The 17,706-nt window shown below is 43.5% G+C and overlaps 1 protein-coding gene across 1 annotated transcript in view; it reads right to left on the bottom strand.

Moving 5' to 3' along the window:
- The window catches only part of RPA1 (replication protein A1), a 93,661-nt gene that overhangs the window by 25,672 nt on the left and 50,283 nt on the right, over nt 1-17,706 (bottom strand). The window contains exons 12-16 of the mRNA XM_088454948.1: nt 16,213-16,361; nt 14,127-14,253; nt 7,108-7,284; nt 4,812-4,919; nt 4,268-4,354 (exon numbers count right to left, since the gene is read on the bottom strand). Coding sequence (XP_088311074.1) covers nt 4,268-4,354; nt 4,812-4,919; nt 7,108-7,284; nt 14,127-14,253; nt 16,213-16,361 — 648 coding nt within the window. The remainder of the gene's footprint in view (nt 1-4,267; nt 4,355-4,811; nt 4,920-7,107; nt 7,285-14,126; nt 14,254-16,212; nt 16,362-17,706) is intronic.

Here is a 17,706-nt window from a genome sequence, read left to right as displayed (position 1 = left end):
TAGCAGCGACGGTGGAACTCGGGAGCCCTGACGGCATGGAGCGATGCCAACATGAATGTAAGTTTCTTCACAGGGGTGTGGACGGGGAGGGGGAGTTAGTGCTGGGGGCACGACTACAGGTATATTGCAGGAGGAGAACAACTAGAGGGGGAATTGCTTAATGGACACAGCTACAAGTGACAATGCAGAAGGGGCACAACTGCTGGAGGAATTGCAGAAGGGGCACAGCTCCAAGGGGGCATTGCAGAAGGGGCACAGCTCCAAGGGGGCATTGCATAATGGACACAGCTCCAAGGGGGCATTGCATAATGGACACAGCTCCAAGGGGGCATTGCATAATGGACACAGCTCCAAGGGGGCATTGCATAATGGACACAGCTCCAAGGGGGCATTGCATAATGGACACAGCTCCAAGGGGGCATTGCATAATGGACACAGCTCCAAGGGGGCATTGCATAATGGACACAGCTCCAAGGGGGCATTGCATAATGGACACAGCTCCAAGGGGGCATTGCATAATGGACACAGCTCCAAGGGGGCATTGCATAATGGACACAGCTCCAAGGGGGCATTGCATAATGGACACAGCTCCAAGGGGGCATTGCATAATGGACACAGCTCCAAGGGGGCATTGCATAATGGACACAGCTCCAAGGGGGCATTGCATAATGGACACAGCTCCAAGGGGGCATTGCATAATGGACACAGCTCCAAGGGGGCATTGCATAATGGACACAGCTCCAAGGGGGCATTGCATAATGGACACAGCTCCAAGGGGGCATTGCATAATGGACACAGCTCCAAGGGGGCATTGCATAATGGACACAGCTCCAAGGGGGCATTGCATAATGGACACAGCTCCAAGGGGGCATTGCATAATGGACACAGCTCCAAGGGGGCATTGCATAATGGACACAGCTCCAAGGGGGCATTGCATAATGGACACAGCTCCAAGGGGGCATTGCATAATGGACACAGCTCCAAGGGGGCATTGCATAATGGACACAGCTCCAAGGGGGCATTGCATAATGGACACAGCTCCAAGGGGGCATTGCATAATGGACACAGCTCCAAGGGGGCATTGCATAATGGACACAGCTCCAAGGGGGCATTGCATAATGGACACAGCTCCAAGGGGGCATTGCATAATGGACACAGCTCCAAGGGGGCATTGCATAATGGACACAGCTCCAAGGGGGCATTGCATAATGGACACAGCTCCAAGGGGGCATTGCATAATGGACACAGCTCCAAGGGGGCATTGCATAATGGACACAGCTCCAAGGGGGCATTGCATAATGGACACAGCTCCAAGGGGGCATTGCATAATGGACACAGCTCCAAGGGGGCATTGCATAATGGACACAGCTCCAAGGGGGCATTGCATAATGGACACAGCTCCAAGGGGGCATTGCATAATGGACACAGCTCCAAGGGGGCATTGCATAATGGACACAGCTCCAAGGGGGCATTGCATAATGGACACAGCTCCAAGGGGGCATTGCATAATGGACACAGCTCCAAGGGGGCATTGCATAATGGACACAGCTCCAAGGGGGCATTGCATAATGGATACAGCTCCAAGGGGGCATTGCATAATGGATACAGCTCCAAGGGGGTATTGCATAATGGACACAGCTCCAAGGGGGTATTGCATAAGGGGCCACAACTAATGGGGGCACTGCATAATGGCCACAACTACTAGGGGCATTGCTTAACGGGCACAACTACAGGAGGGCACCACATAATGGGCACTGGCATTCTCAATGTATTTTATGTGGTTCTGTATTTCAATATGTATTTTATGTGGATCTGGCTTATTTTTGTGTATTTTATGTGGATCTGGCTTATTTTTGTGTATTTTATGTGAACGTGGCTATTTCAATGTTTTCTATATTGCTCTGGCTTTTTCTTTCTTTCACTTCAACAGTGAAAAATGTATATTGGGAAGATGTAAAATGTGTATCTTCAATGTCCTGGACTTGCCACCAGCTTGACTAAAAACGGGGGTGTGACACAAGGTCATGCTCCTGCACATGTCTTACCAAAGGCGTGCGCACAAAAATGGGGCACGGCCTTGTGACAGCTAGGCCACACCCCATTTTTGTCCGCGCGCCTGCTATCGTCTATTTCACTTGACTACATATATTTTTTGGCTCTTTGCCTCCGACTGGTTGGCCACCCGTCCCTCAGCAAACATTTCCGTGATCAATTGCAGCTGAGCGTCTCCAATTAATTAGGAGAGAGGGGGATGGGCAGCTCAGTCTTCACAAGTAAATGTGAAGTAACACCTATACATCCAGGTAGTTGAGGGTCAAATAGAGCAATAGCAGTGATAGCTATAACTGACAGTCATAAATAAAACCTGCCTGAACTCCTGTTTCCCTTTACGCTTAGCGTATAAAAGGTAACAATGCAATGTGACCACCTTCACAAATATCTTAATGAATGTGAAGTACTCAGAAAGAAACCCCCACCCCAAGATGGAGAGAAAATAGTGATAGCTGACAGACAGAAATGAAAGACCGTGTCAATATAGCAGCTAGCAAACAGTCACATACAATGCATATGTAATATAATTACAATCGTCTCTAAATACACTACAATAAAGGCAAAGGAATGGTAGGACATAGAGCACCGTATACCTTAAGGGAGAGGTATACAGGGAGACTGTCCCAGACCCTCCTGAGACCAACAGCTACAGGGCGCACTGAGCGTGGACCGTGAGTGTCTCATATACACTTGGAGGGTAGGTGGAGCAACCCAGACGTGCAAAACCCTTCGTAAGGACTGCGTATGTGTCAGGGGAGGAGTTACTGGAGGAGAGTCTACCTCCCCTAAGCTGCGTTAACCAGCCGGGTACGCTGGCCTCGTGGTAGCAGATAGCGTATTCTGCCGATCCCTGGCGTCAGACGATAACGCCCCGGATGCTGTAGTGAGGACGCGGACAATCCCAGGCTCTGACAGCAGCGGCTCCTGGTGCATCTCTGAGACCAAAAGCAAGGACCGCCACGCGCAGTTCCTCGTAAGCGAGGAACCACCTTAACTGACATCTCCGAGGATCCGATGCAGTCCAGGTCGCAGCATTGCTGCTAGCTAAGCTCAGCCGCGACCCGGCAGAGGTAGATGGAATCGCAGTACGTGTCTCTTAATTCAAACGCTTGGTACTGCCAACTCAGAAAACAAAATAAATGCTTAGGACTGCTCCGAGCAGTCCCTGTTACAAAGGTGCATCTTGATCCTGCTACACCAAACGAACAACTGAAGACCTATGGCTAGGGGTGGGGTATATATGGTGAAGAACCCAGGGCATTCTGGGAGCAGAAGCGTTAACTGTTTGGTGCCTGGTCTTTCAACCATAATATTCTCATGGTATCCCTGTGGATCCCTATGGACCCTGAAGAAGAAAACAGCCTTTACACCCATTTCTTCTTGCACCTCAGGAGGCTGCGATACGAAATGTCCCCCCCCCCAGCTTTCAACAATTGAATCTGCTCAGATCTCACAGCTCCCTTCACTGCACTATAAGAAAACTTGAGAAAAATTGGCATAAACAAATCTAAGCAGGCAGCAAACCCAGGAAACACTTAACCAGTTTATGCTATTCATCTTCCAAACATTGTTTTCCCTGCCAATTATGGGGTGTTTGAACCAACTGAAATTAACTCTTAAATGAACTTGAAACCATTTATATGAAGTGGTATTTACTGTACTCTTTCTATTGGAAGATCCTTTGCCAAAGAAGGACCATCCCTATTCCAATGTAACCACAAGAGGTTCTGGAGCCTTCTCCATCCTTTAAAAATAGCAGCAACCACTACCATTAGATTCACCCAACTCCTTCAGTGATAGGGTGCAGATATTTTTCTTCATCAATTAACAAAAATGCCAAGTAGAAGCTTCAAATGTATAACCTAGAATTTAGGGAAATGTAAAATCGGTGTAAAGTTTAAAGCGTACCTGCCAACTACACCTGGTGTGAAGTCGTTGTTTGAATTTCAACAGGACAATGTAGATTACCAATTTATTAGGAACTAGTGAATGGGCTGGATGCAATCTTGTGAATATTTGTTCAGCTTACAAGGTGCAAGTGCAGATTAAACTAACTACTATTGATACAGGGTAAGAGAGACTTGAAGAGAATAGACTGCGCTAAGAGCAAAATTTTTACAATTTTTGCTTTACAATTTAGTAGAACAGCAAAGTATCATTATTGAAAAGTTGTGAACAGAGGGGGGGGGAAACAATAGGAAAGTTGGGTACTTACATTGTACGTCTCCATCTTGACCCGAACTCTAAAGGTGTAAGATCGGAAGTTGGCATGCTGAAATACCTCCTCAAACGCTTGTTCATTCTGCGACAAGAACACAGCAATGCTCAGGGAAACACACACATCTCTTAGAAGAGGCTCCCTTGTTTCCAGGAACATATTGCACCTACACACTTGCTTAGAAATACCTCAGCAGTTATCAGAAAATGGCCTTTTCTATTTTCTCAGTGGGGATTTATTCAACTATGGCCACCCAGTGACTACTTTTAAATGAAAAGCAACAGAGAGCACTGTTTTACCTTTTGTAGAGATGAGGGAGGGATTGCTGCATTCATATATAATGGAAACAAATAAATAGAGGACCAGAAAAGACTAAGCCACTTTCAGTCAAATAGCACTCGTTTGTTATACGCGAGGAAGATGCCGAGATAGGCTTTGTCCTTAATATAGCATTAACAATATGCAATACGTGAAAATCTAAATATGAGAACGGTAGTAAGAGACTAACACACAAGTGTGTAATTGGTGGATGGTAGAATACCTTTTCTTTCAGTTCTCCAAGATATGCTGCATTCTGCCCAAGAATGGCTTCCGCTGACTCCTGGAAACACGTAATCCACTGATTCTCCCCGTAATCTGCAATGTTGGCCTGAAAGAGTCCATGCCACAAGCTGAGAATCTTCAGAGTCATTTAATCAGAAACAGTTTAACACTAACGCCATGATTAGTATTTCCTTGTTAACCATTTCACACACACCTATTTTTATTATACAGACAACTCATTACCATAAGGAATATTTCTGATGGGATAATGAGTAGATTTCTAATGTGCAATTTGATGTAAAACCCAGTTTCTACAGTGGTATCATTACATGCCTTCAAGAAAACATCAGAAAATGACAAATGCTAGATAGCAAAATTCTTGAGGGTGGAAAGAAAAAAAACATCTTAGTCTCCCCCCTAAAACTGAGCAGAACTGCACAACGGAAAACTGCAACCTGCATGACATGGATTTTTAAATATAGCTTTTGACATCACTGACTATTGAGAGAAGCGGATCTAAAGCATCTCATCTGTCACATCCCAAATCAGGTTAACAGAAGAGGGTCCTTAAGCATTACGGTTGGAAAAGCTCAAAAGCAGGGCAAGGAGAATCCAGGGGAAAATTAGACTTTAGTTCACCAACAGCCTCTTATTTATACGTTTCACAACATCCTCCTGCCATTTTAGACTACTTGGTATTTAGACCGGCATTAAACAGCTTGATTGCAAGTCGTCACAGCTGCCGAGGGCTGATGAATATAATGAGCCAGAGAGAAGAAAGAATCGCGCTCTCCTTACCGGGTCGGGGCCAACGAGCACTTGTATGAAAGTGGTGAGGCCGCATGTGGAGAGCTGGCAGCCTTATGCATGAGCTAATATTATCTCCGCACTCTGACAAATTCATCTCACAGGCAGAAAGAGGCAGTCTCTGTGAAGCTGGCACCACTAATGTAGTAGGTGCAGGGTATAGCTCCTGAGAGGACAGAATCTAGGCCCCAGTTCTAAAAGCAATTTCATATTTATACAAACATGTTAAATCTTCAATGCAATGCTCCGTTTCTCTCTGCGATCAGAATAAGCCAGCAAGAATGGATACACTACCTCTTGTAATACAATGATCTCAGCGAAAACAGCAAGTTGCTAGAGTTTAGCAACCAAAATAAACAGTTACAAATGACGGTGCTTGTGCCTCAAACAATCTGTTTGATAATTGAGCCACACAAAGGACACACAGCATGGACATCTGCACTTACAATGCAGATTCATGTTTGTGGTCTTTACACAAGTACAGAGGCATCTCAAAGAAAAAACTTGGCAGGAGATTTGAGCTCTCTATCTCTGATTTTGGATCAATGACAGCGAGTAAGCTGTATTTATACAAGATCGTTGAGCAGTTACTTTGCACTGGAATGAGAATGGAATTTCAGTTAACTGCAAGTCCCACAGCAGTTATGGAGACTACGCAAGCATGCCACACACACATTAGCAATGCTACAGAGGTTTCTGCAATACACACATTTTGGAACAGTACTTTAATTCTTGACAAGCAATCTGCACATGTACTCTCAAGCTGCATTAAAAGTATTTTGATGAGGACGGCTAACATGGAAATAATGTATAACCCTGGATGCAGCGTTACCCCCATGTAGCACACAAGGTCAAGACTATGGAACTTCTCTTTTGAAAGCAGGATGCAAGTTTGGGGTCTTCAAAATGGCATAGGGAGCAATAACAATGCACTGTTACCAACAACTTATTACACCACAACATTTTCAGATATGATTAACTGGTAAAATATGCTGTTCAGCGTTATCCAGAAATGAGTCTATATAGCATGCAGTAAAGAAAAACACTCACTCAAGTACTGACTGCTGCAGTTTCCCTGATAACTTTAGTGCAGAGCTAAAAGCAAAGACTGAGTGCTGCTACATCACTAACCCTGCCCCTATATACAGTATGTATTATCCAATTCAGAAGGCATTTGTGCAAACATACTACTAGTTCAGCTAGAGAAATGCAGTAACATGGCAACCTGCAGCAGATGAGTGAAATAAAGAAATGAAAGCATGGCAGGCATTATTTAATATTCATGAAATAAGTGGAGTATTTATATTACTCAGCTCAGTAATACAAAGCCTTTGAGGTATACATCACTTGTAAGCATTTCATCCGTCAAGCACAAAAGAGTCTGATTAACACCATGTTTCCGGACACTAATATGCTCTACCAGCTCTGTACCTTAAAGATGACGCTTAACATTAAATATAATTTAATCATGACCATTTAATACTCACTGAAAGAATGAGGCGGTATTTGAAGTTGGGAAATTCCTTGTCACACTTCTCGCAGCGGAACAGACCGTTCTGCTGGTCTATCACCTTTTTATTGCAATCCTGGGAAGGGCAGGCCTGATACATGCAGTTCTCCTTCCGTAGATACACAATTGTAGCCACGCTGCTGAAATAATCAGCCTGAAACAAGGGGAAGACACATTCCAAATTCATAGTTTGAAGATATTTTAAATGTGCAAAATTTACATGTACATAACAAAAGGCAAAAACAACTTGCTACTTTTAAACCTGTTTATATCCCTACCCATGTATACACCCACTCCAGACACTGCTCCCAGGCTCCATTAACACAAATGAGCGAGCAGAGCGGACCATTTCTCAGCAACTAATTGCATCACTTTCTCAGACTAAACAGAGTCTGCCAGCAAATGCTGAATGGATTTGCTTCCTTCTTGCTCTGGAGGGAAATATTTTGTGCTATAAAGTACAACTTGAATTTTATTTAAGGAACCTGACCAAGGAAAGGGATTCTATCATACACTAACGTTGTAAGCTATATTACATCATTCATAAAAAAAATATATATCAATTTTCTAAACCTCGAGATTTTTGTGCTTGCCAATAATCCAAGTCCCCCCCATGTATTAGGAAAAATCTAGGAGATCGGTAACTAGATGAACAAAAGCATTCAGACCACCCTTCTCATAGAACATCCTTTTGTAGCTTCACCCCTCCCGAGCTTACACATAGGGAAGCAAGGATGGCCAAGACCATAGAAACAGCTGCAGAGGACACTATACCAGTATTCTTGGGTGGGATGATCTTCATATCATTTCAAGTTTGGATAAGAATATCTAACATTTAGAATATCAATTTCAGAGTCAGCTGCATGGCAGTAAGTGCGAGTGCCAAAGGGCTCACTTCGGCCAATCAGCAGCGCTGTCCTCAGCTGCCAATCAATCTGATGCTCCAGAGTGCTCTCCCACCCTCCCCTCTGCTTCAAAGGAACCTAAGACATTTAGGACCCGAAGGGAAGGTCTGAAGGAATATAGATTTTAAATTTCACAACGATAAATTATGATGGGATCAGGAAATAATAAGTAGGACCCCAAATATTTTCAATGATGGGTCCCTGGAACCCATATAATTAGGAGTTTGATGCAATCACTGCTCTATGGACAACCTGAATTTTTGAAGCAAAACCAAAAACAGCTTACCACTACCAGAGTATGAGACAGTCACTAACCAACTCCTAGGAAAAATGACAAACCAAGACAAACTATAGGTTGTAAGAATGGCACGGTCCTTTCCCAATTGGAACGTAAAGAAAAGTGCTCATACAGAAAGAAAGCAGCAACAAGTGACCCCAATCTTAAATCACCGTTACCACCCAGGCCAAGAAGGGGACTGGAAGCGAGAAGAGCGATTTAAACCGTATTCTGCAACGTCCGTAGTACAAGATTAAGGTTTAATAGGGGAACATAAGCCTACATCAGGAAGATAAAATACAATTAGACCTTAATTTCTGACATAAGAAACATGTACTGATAGAAGTCATAATCGCACCCTAATCCAGGCCTTACCAGTTACATAGTTTTAATTACCAAGGCAATTCAACATGTCAGGTCTTCAAATTACTACACAACTTAAGTTAGATTCCCTACAGCATGATGGAAGAAATGCCTTTGTGAATGATGAACAATCCAGAGTGGCAAATGCCAAACTTGCTGGACTGACAAGGGAACCAGTGCAGACTAATCAATAGCGATTAATAATGCCCGAATCCTTTGCACCTTTTTTCCAATGAAAATAAGGTAATGAAACTATCTGCAACTATTTGTGACTCCGGCACTTTGAAAGCGAGGCCTAACAGCACATAGAAAGCTTGCAGCTCATGCGGGATGCAAACAAATCTCCAATGAACCCTAAAAAGCCATGATATTCTGGAAGACTTCAGGGGTGTAAAAAACATTTGCCAGAGTCCAAGTAAAGCAACTAAAGAAATTCACCTATCAACTATCCAGTCCCAAAAAGTAAATTGATGAGGCTTCAGGAAAGCGGAGATAAGTGGACCCTATGGAATTAGAAGAAAGTTATCAATGGTAAGTCTACCATAACCCACTCACCTCCCCCCCTTCCCATTCCGCGAAGACTGGCGTCCGTGGTGAGAAGCACCCAATTTGGAATCCAGAATGGGTGACCTTTGTCCAGATGATCCTTTTGTAGCCACCAGGAGAAAGAGGAACCTCCGTAGTGAGAAGGATCCTCTAGGACTTTATTAGATGATACTGTCCGTTCCACCGGGAGAGAATCAATTTCTGCAGAGGCCTGGAGTGGAACGGAGCATATTCCACCATTTCAAAGGTGGATACCATTGACCCCAGGACCTGCATTGCTGATAGAATGGATACACTTCAATTGCGTAGCATTTTTCGAATTCGCACTGATAGGGCCGCAATCTTGTCCTCTGGCAGAAACACTCTGTGCCTATGAACCCAGAAAAGCTCCCAGATGTACCATCAGCTGTGTTGGAGAAAGAGGATTTCTGCCAATTGATGATCCAGCTGTGCGTCTGTAGACAGGCCATGGTCAGTTGGAGATGGTGTTGTAGAACAGCTGGAGACTGCCAATATCAGAAGGTCGTCCAGATATGGTAGTATTCTGATTCTCTGATGCTTGAGGTAGGCAGTCATAACTGCCATTATTTTGGTGAAAACCCTAGGGGCAGTTGTTAGCCCAAAGGGCAGTGTCTGAAATTGGTAATGCTATTGCAGGACAGCAAACCGTAGAAACTGTTGATGGGATGGTGTAATAGGCACATGCAGATACGCATCCTGAACGTCCAGGGAAGCCATAAACATCCCCAGGTTCCATTGCCAAAATAATTGACAGAAGAGTCTCCATACGGAACTTGGGTACACGGATGAACTTGTTGAGTGTTTTCACATTTAGAATAGGGCAATGAGACCCATTCGGTTTCTGAACCAAATATAAATTGGAATAATAACCCCTTCCTTGCTGACCCACAGGAACTGGGATCACCCTGAATTGCAGGAGGAAGCAAATAAACGCCAGGAGGGCCAAAGCCTTGATAGAATCTGCTGGAAGAGTTGTGCAAAAACACTTCTGGGGAGGACGCCTACAGAAATTGAGGGCATAGCCCCAAGTGACCACTTCTCGAACCCAGGCGTTTGTTTTATGCCAGCACTCCACAAACAGGAGCAGTCTGCCCCCTACCCTGGGATCCCCCCAGGAGGAGGTCCGCCCTATCAGGCAGAGGATTTGCCGTCCGGCTTAGAAGCTGGACGTCTGGCTGCCCAGGACCTCTTCGTTTACTGCTTGGTTGTCCTGCGAGAACTAGATGGTCTGGAGGAAGACTGTCCTTTCGCTCATCCCTGAGTGCGAAAGGACCGAAAAGACTGCCTAGACTTCAACTTAGATGTTGATGGCAGACCTGCAGATTTTTAAGCTGCCAGAGTATCTATCATCTTATCTAACTCTGCTCCAAAAAGCATATTCCCAAAAAAAGGTAAGGATTCCAGAGCCTTATTTGACCCTCTATCTGCTTTCCAGGACCTTAACCAAAAGGATTCTACGAGCCACAACTGAGGCTGCTGATGCATTAGAAGCTAGGAGCCCAGCAACTATTGCAGCTTCTCCCAAATAGGAGACCGCTTCCCGTATGTGGGAGATATAGGTCAGCTGTTCTCTGGTAGCATTTGGTAGAGGCTCTTCCAATGAAATAGGTATGATTTACCGCCGGACCCACGCCCGGCGGTTGGCATCCCGGCAGAGGAGGAAATCCTGATCGTTCAAGGTAAGTATTCTCTAACCTAATTCTACCCCCTAACCCTCCTTTAGGGGTGCCTAACCCTAACATTCCTCCCCCAGTGCCTAACCCTAATCCCTCTTCTAAGTGCCTAAACCTAACCCCTCCCGGGGGTACCTAAACCTAACCCCCCACCACTAGCCTAAACCTAACCTAACCCTCCCCACGGCTATCCGCGCCCCTTGGATCGGGATGCCGGGTGCCAGTCTCCCGGAGTCGGTAAAACGACAGGTGTATAGATTTAGACGTCTGTCATTTATCCCTCGCCGGGATTAAGCAGTCGGGAACCCGGCTGTCGGGATTAGGTCCGCAGGCTTCCCAACTGCTTACCCTTCCAATGCCCCCGTCCATTCTTCAACAGCCTTGGCTACCCAAGTCCCAGCCATAGCTGGCCGAGTAACAGCTCCTAATGATGAAAACACTGCCTTAAGACATGTTTCAATTCTTCTATCTGTAGAATCTTTAAGAGAAAACGCTCACGGAAAAGGCAACATAGCATTCCTGACTAAACGCGTCACATGAGCATCCACAGATGAGGGATTTCCCATTTATTACATTCAGAAGCTGGGAAAGGATACAACAATGCTAATCTTTTCGTAGCATGGAACAATTTATCCGGGTTATACCATGCCTCTTCCATAACCTCAGTGAGCTGCTCAGATTTAGGAAACTCAGCTTTTACCACCTGGTGTTTTAACACTGGAGCCTTCTTTCTAGGAACAGATTCATCATCCTGTATATTTAGGATTGATTTAACAGCCCTCACTAAGGAAGGAACATCCACTGCAGAAGGACTGTCCTCCTCTTCTGAACTAGACCCTGGAGAAAAACCCGGGGCATCATCTGATTCCTCCGATGATGCGTCTGAATCTATATGCGAAGCAAACCAATAAAAGATAAACCTCCGCTTAGGCTCCTTAGTGACTACAGGTCTGTTTGCAACAGCTGACTGAGCCATACTCTGACTTGAGTGGGCATAAACATCCACCCAGGAAGGATGTATAGGAGAAGCAAACCTAGCATGCTGTGAGTATCCCATTAAAGGAGGCAGGGTGGGCATAGCCAAACGATCCACTAGCTACGTCATCACCTGAGGTAAAGAGGACACCCAAGATGGCTCCTGTACAGAGGCTAGTAGACTGGACTGGTGAGGTGATTCTTTATAAATAGACAGCACACAAACCATCCTTAATAAAGTCCTGAGGGGACAACCCCACCAAACAGGATTTACATGAAACCAGCACATTGGCCTCCACCTCCTGTCTCCCTTTACTTTTTGACATGGCAATTATAAAAGATAACAATGCGATGTAATGTGACAGCCTTCACAAATAACAAGTAAATGTGAAGTACAGAGAACCACATTATCCCCATGGTATCCCTGTGGATTCCTTGAAGAAGAAATTCTTTTACGCACATCCACTGGATAACAGGTTTGAGATACTCCTTTCTGAATCAGTCATATGAAATAAATATGTTTCGGACCAAGACAAAAAAAACCCCAAAAAGATAAAAAGTTGGCAGCTCAGGAATCGGACATATAACTCCTTATTCCAGAATAACGTACACAGTGTTTCAGAAAGCCTGAGTTTTTTTGAATCTCTAGATCACTCAATACAGGGGTAACACAAAGAGATATATTGTATCCTGGAGTAAAAAAAGTTGAGAACCCAGTTTAGGATATGGCCCACCTTTCTTCTACCACTGGGGATCTGCTGGTAGTCAGATAAATCAGTTTTCCCCAACTGTTTGGTTCATGGTCTGTAACAAACCAGAAAAACATGCTGATCTTAAAAATGTTTGTCCTCAGAAGGATAAATTCTGGAATGAAGAGGGTCGTTCAAAAAAATTAAATTAGAGGTGCTAGAAATTCTGTAATGATCTCTCTCCCCAGAGTATAAATGCCCTTTGAAGAACAATGTGTTGTCAGTCAAGTGGCACATTTATCGCCCTGAATCTGTTGCTGAAACATCACAATAGATTGCTGCATTATGGACAAAGTGCAAACTGTGGAATAGTTACTCTGTGCCTTTCGATCCTGAAAATCCTCTTAGTTTGATCCACCATCTCGTATGCCACCCTGGCAAAAGCCAGTTTTAAGGGCCGAACCAGTGGTACTGAAAAGCCTCTGCTGCTGACATTTGCAAAACTGTTCTGCAAAATATTTGTCTCAGTCTACATTCTGCTTTAAAATGTTGAGAGTCCTACCCTAACAATATTAACTGACCGTTATACCAGCTCTATTTCCATACTAAATGTCCTGCAAAATGGATGTTTGCAAAGATCAGTCGGCCTATCCATTAGCAGATGTTTTTCTGGGCGATGAAAGACAAGATATCCCTTGAAAATGCAGGTGGCTGTGCTGAACGATATCGGTCATGTACATGACAGATTTTGGCATGACATCCTTCAGGGAGTGGATTTTTTTTTCTCTGTAGCTGCTGTTAATCTCTTTCGTCCTTCACCGCATATAAACTGCCAGATAGCTCTATAATATCTGGCAGCGATATGCGATAATTGACCAGCACGTTGTAGAGATGATAGATTCAATTTATCGGCCGCGGGAGTGTGCATCTGTCATCGTTCCGGGCCTATCCATAGCAGATAAATTGAATGATAGAACGATATATCATTCAATTTATCTGCTATCGTTCAATTTATCTGCTAATGGATAGGCCCCTTTAGAAACAGTGATGTAAAAGGTACAACTCAAAGATACACTTTATTTGGTAGAGAAGTTGTTTGACACTTCTAGGTTAAACACACAACCAGAGGGAAGTACAAAAGAATACAGTTTCAACATTCTCCCCCCCCCAAATTTGTCCCTTCTAAAGTTGGAAAAGTGAAGAGGCTATGCACAATCCCAAAGTGAATTGGACTTTTCATTGCACCAGTAACAGAATTGCAAATCTGCAAGCCCCTCAACGTGGCATCAATCTACAGTGGCCACTAATGATAATGTGGTACTGTAGTGCAATTCGCTTAAGAAATGTTCCCCAGTGTCGGGTCTCTGAAATGTCCAATACTTCTATACCCATACTTGGAGCACATAACACAACAAAGTGCCCACCTACTGGCACAGCACTTGCAGGAGCTTATTCTGTATGTGAAAGAATTCTGATCTGTTTGAACATAAATACAGATTAAGCAGAAGAAACGCAACACATACAGCTAACTACATTTGGAAACTTACTTTGTCCCCATGACCCAGGTTCTCATTCTTCACTTCCAGCAACGACTTCCAGTTTGTGTTCCCTCCCGTACCTCCGCGAGACTCAGAGATAGATGTACCTTCCAGTACCTGGCCCTCTAAATCAAACCTGGTAAAGAAAGTTTCCATTCATGTACACATACAAAGCTATAATGGTGTATACTACACTATGGGCCTGATTCACGACCGTACACAACTGTGATTACGCACGCAATCGGCTGGTTGTTGCGTACTGCGCATGCATCGCAGTGCGCGTACTAGTCATTGTGATTGGGACTGCGATCACACAGACTACTGACCCATAGCAGAGTGATTAACAGGTGGTGCTGTTTGTGGGTGGTGACCACAGGGGGGGGGGGGGGGGTGTTGGACAAACGCAGGCGTGCCAGTGTGTTTTAATGCCGTTGCAGGGGTGTGCATAAATTATCCACTGCGATGGCCTTCACAGCCTGAGGCCTGATAGCGTGCGTGGAACTTAGCAAATTCTGGATCTCTGCAAGTGTGCGTGAGGCTGCGATGGTACTCTATTTTACCGATGGTTTTGCAGTCTTGCTAAACATTACGGATGTGTAACATAGGCGTCCTTATGTAGTGCTGCGTATGGCATTGCGATCGCAATGGATTAGCATACTATCGCAGTTGAACTTCGTGCGTAATCACTATTGCATTCGCAGTTGTGTTCCATAGTGAATCAGACCCTATGTTAAGGAGCTTATAACATTAAAAAACAGGTCTGAAACATGTTTTTATTTTATGGTCTGACATTGGTGTCTCAAATGAACTCAGGTTTACAAATCAGCAGAAATTATGAAATTCCCTTGAAAGCTTTGCATTTATTCAATTTCAATGCTGCCTGGCCATCCCTTCTTCCACAGTACTGTCTAGCATTTAAGGATGTACCTGCATTTCTAGTCATATTCTCTAATAAATATAAAAAGTGACGACTTAACTGAGTGTTTTATGATCTGCTCTGTTTGACTTGAACTGTATGGATTTTAATCAATATTTAGAATGGCTAAGGTGTCACGGCTGTGTGGTCACTTGTATGCTATGGTGTAATGGCTGCTTGTTAAACCACATTTTGGTTCTGTTTGTCTATTAATTTTAGCATCTCAGCACTGAATAAAAAACTGCAGAATGAGAAAAATGGTCTTTTAAAAAATGCAGACAAGCACATTGATGGAGAAAAAAAAGATCCTCCTTCAAACTAAAAGCCTCAAACACTCTCAAGCCTACATGGGATACTGATAGGTGCTGACTAAAGCTAGTAATGCACAAATAAGGGCTCAGACCAAAAAAGTTACACAAAATAAACTACAATGTAGTACAGATTAAAGTTCAAATAAAAACAAAAAAAAAAAAAGTGCTGGGCCAGCCATATAAAACAATTTGTGTATAAACAAAAAATGTTTATAATAAATCACAGGTGTTATTTTTAATGTACCCCATAATGCTAAACAGAAATAAAAAAAAAAAGTGAATACCTATATATTGCATTTATACACTGTATTTTACTTTATGCCAGAGAGTAATAATTGACCAAACTTTGCGATTTCTGTTTGGGCTACTTTTTCTTGGGCATGAGTTTCTTTGTGTAAAACATTAGAGACCGGCACAAAAACAGAGAGCGCGAGAGAGAGACTTCTCGTTACAGTACTTTTATCTTTACTGTTGCATTTAAGAAACAGTACAAGATCTCTAGCCATCCCATGGTACTACATAACATAAAGGTGTCCTTACAGATAGGTTTTACAGAACCCAAGTTAGGGAGCTCCTAGGAATAGTATTGTACGCTTCTGTTCTGAGCTTCCAAAAAGCAAGACTTGAATTTTTACTTCCAGCAAAGTACTTGATGTGTCAGTTTTGGGAAATGATAGACATCACTCTAGTAGTAAACGGGTTAAAAACTTGAAAATGCAATAATCAAAATATCTGACATTGTAATAATGCCCACTAGTGTTTAAACTTGGAACTGTCTTCTGAGGGAACTGGTGTAGTAGGGATACTTTGATATGGCTTTAAGCTTTGTTAAACACACTTGACTGCAACATCACAATCTATTCCCTACCATCCTCTGAGCTTGAATGCCTCAGGAATATCTGGATTTATCATGACAGTGCTGGATGACAAGACTGACAGAGACCGCCCTCCAAAATCAGAAAGTCGTGCTCCTTTGACTGCTACAACAGGTTGTCTAGAGCCGTCAAATTTATCTGCCTGTTTAGAAGGAGACAAGAAACCAGAAATATATAGCCTATAAATGAATAGTTTGGTAAAATAACAGCACAAATGAGAATAAATATTATAAATACATATTTTTAGGTTCTTTTTAATACTATAAAAAAAACAAAAACAAACAACATACATAATATGCTAGAAACTACAGACTGCACCAAAAAGAAAAGCTTGCCATGCGCCTTCTGCCCCATTTTGGAACTGGCTACAGTCATTAGTGTGAAGTTGCCAATTGTGTACTTCTAAACATGAATTTTTTACTTCTCAGTAAAATCCATTTTTCCAATTCCATTGGGGACAATGGCATTACACTGGAATATAGATGGTGGTGTGTGGAACCCGGCACTTTAAATTTTAGCTTAATTTTAGGAGATGGAGGGGAGGGAGTTAAAGTAAAGAGGGGAGAAATCCCCCATAACAAAGTGCCCAAACCTCACAGAAAACAAAAGGCAACACACAATAGTCTAACACAATAACAGAAAACAATCAAAACACAGCAGCCAAACAAACACAACAGTGTAGGGAGGGCATCCAGTGTCCCCTATGGAATTGTGGAAATGGATTTTACTGGAAAGTACAAAAATCCTTCAAAACTAGCTTTCTTGGACGTGAATGTGTCAAAACGATAAAATTTGGCAAAGTATGCATGGTATACCAGGTGGCAGTGCGTACAGCTGAGCCCCATTCTGTGTAGCCCAATAGGCGCCCACTCACCTAGTGGAATGAGTTGAAAGTCTGGAGGACACAGGCCGACCTGAAGATATGTAAGCATGTCGGATAACAGCTCAGATCCAACAAGATAGTGTTTGTATGGAAGCTGACCATTGCGGTTTGTGGGAAGCATAGATGATGGAAAAAAAAAAAAAGTATAGTAAACAAATGCAGGGCCCGAATCACAGCCAAGGAATGCTTTGAAGAATCCTTGCTGGGAAGAACAGGTAGCACAATAGGTTGGTTGATGTGAAATCTACTAACAAGAAAGTTTTGCATGGAGTTCTGCCCGGTCGGTATGAAACTCCAAAAAAGGAGAGCTACAAGACAAAACACCATGTTAAGAAACTATCCTGGCAGAGGGCAATCGCCAGGAGGAAGGCCGACTTCTAAGAGTGATACTTCAAGTCCACAGAATCAAGCAACTCAAAAAGATCCAACTGTAAAAATTGTAAGACCAGATTCAAGCCCCACGAGGCCGTGGGAGGAATAATAGAGGAAGGAATGGAGGCTGGAGATGGAGGACCCCATGCATAAATGTCTGCAGCTCTGGGAGCAAATCAAAAAGAGTTGAAACATGCACCTTTAAAAGATCCCAGGCAGAAACCCACATCCA

This window comes from Taudactylus pleione, unplaced genomic scaffold, assembly GCF_031769625.1.
Source record: "Taudactylus pleione unplaced genomic scaffold, aTauple2 ptg000040l, whole genome shotgun sequence".
NCBI classification, from domain to species: domain Eukaryota; kingdom Metazoa; phylum Chordata; class Amphibia; order Anura; family Myobatrachidae; genus Taudactylus; species Taudactylus pleione.
The sequence above is the reverse complement of the archived record's forward strand: the minus strand, read 5'-3'. Positions and strand labels throughout refer to the sequence as shown.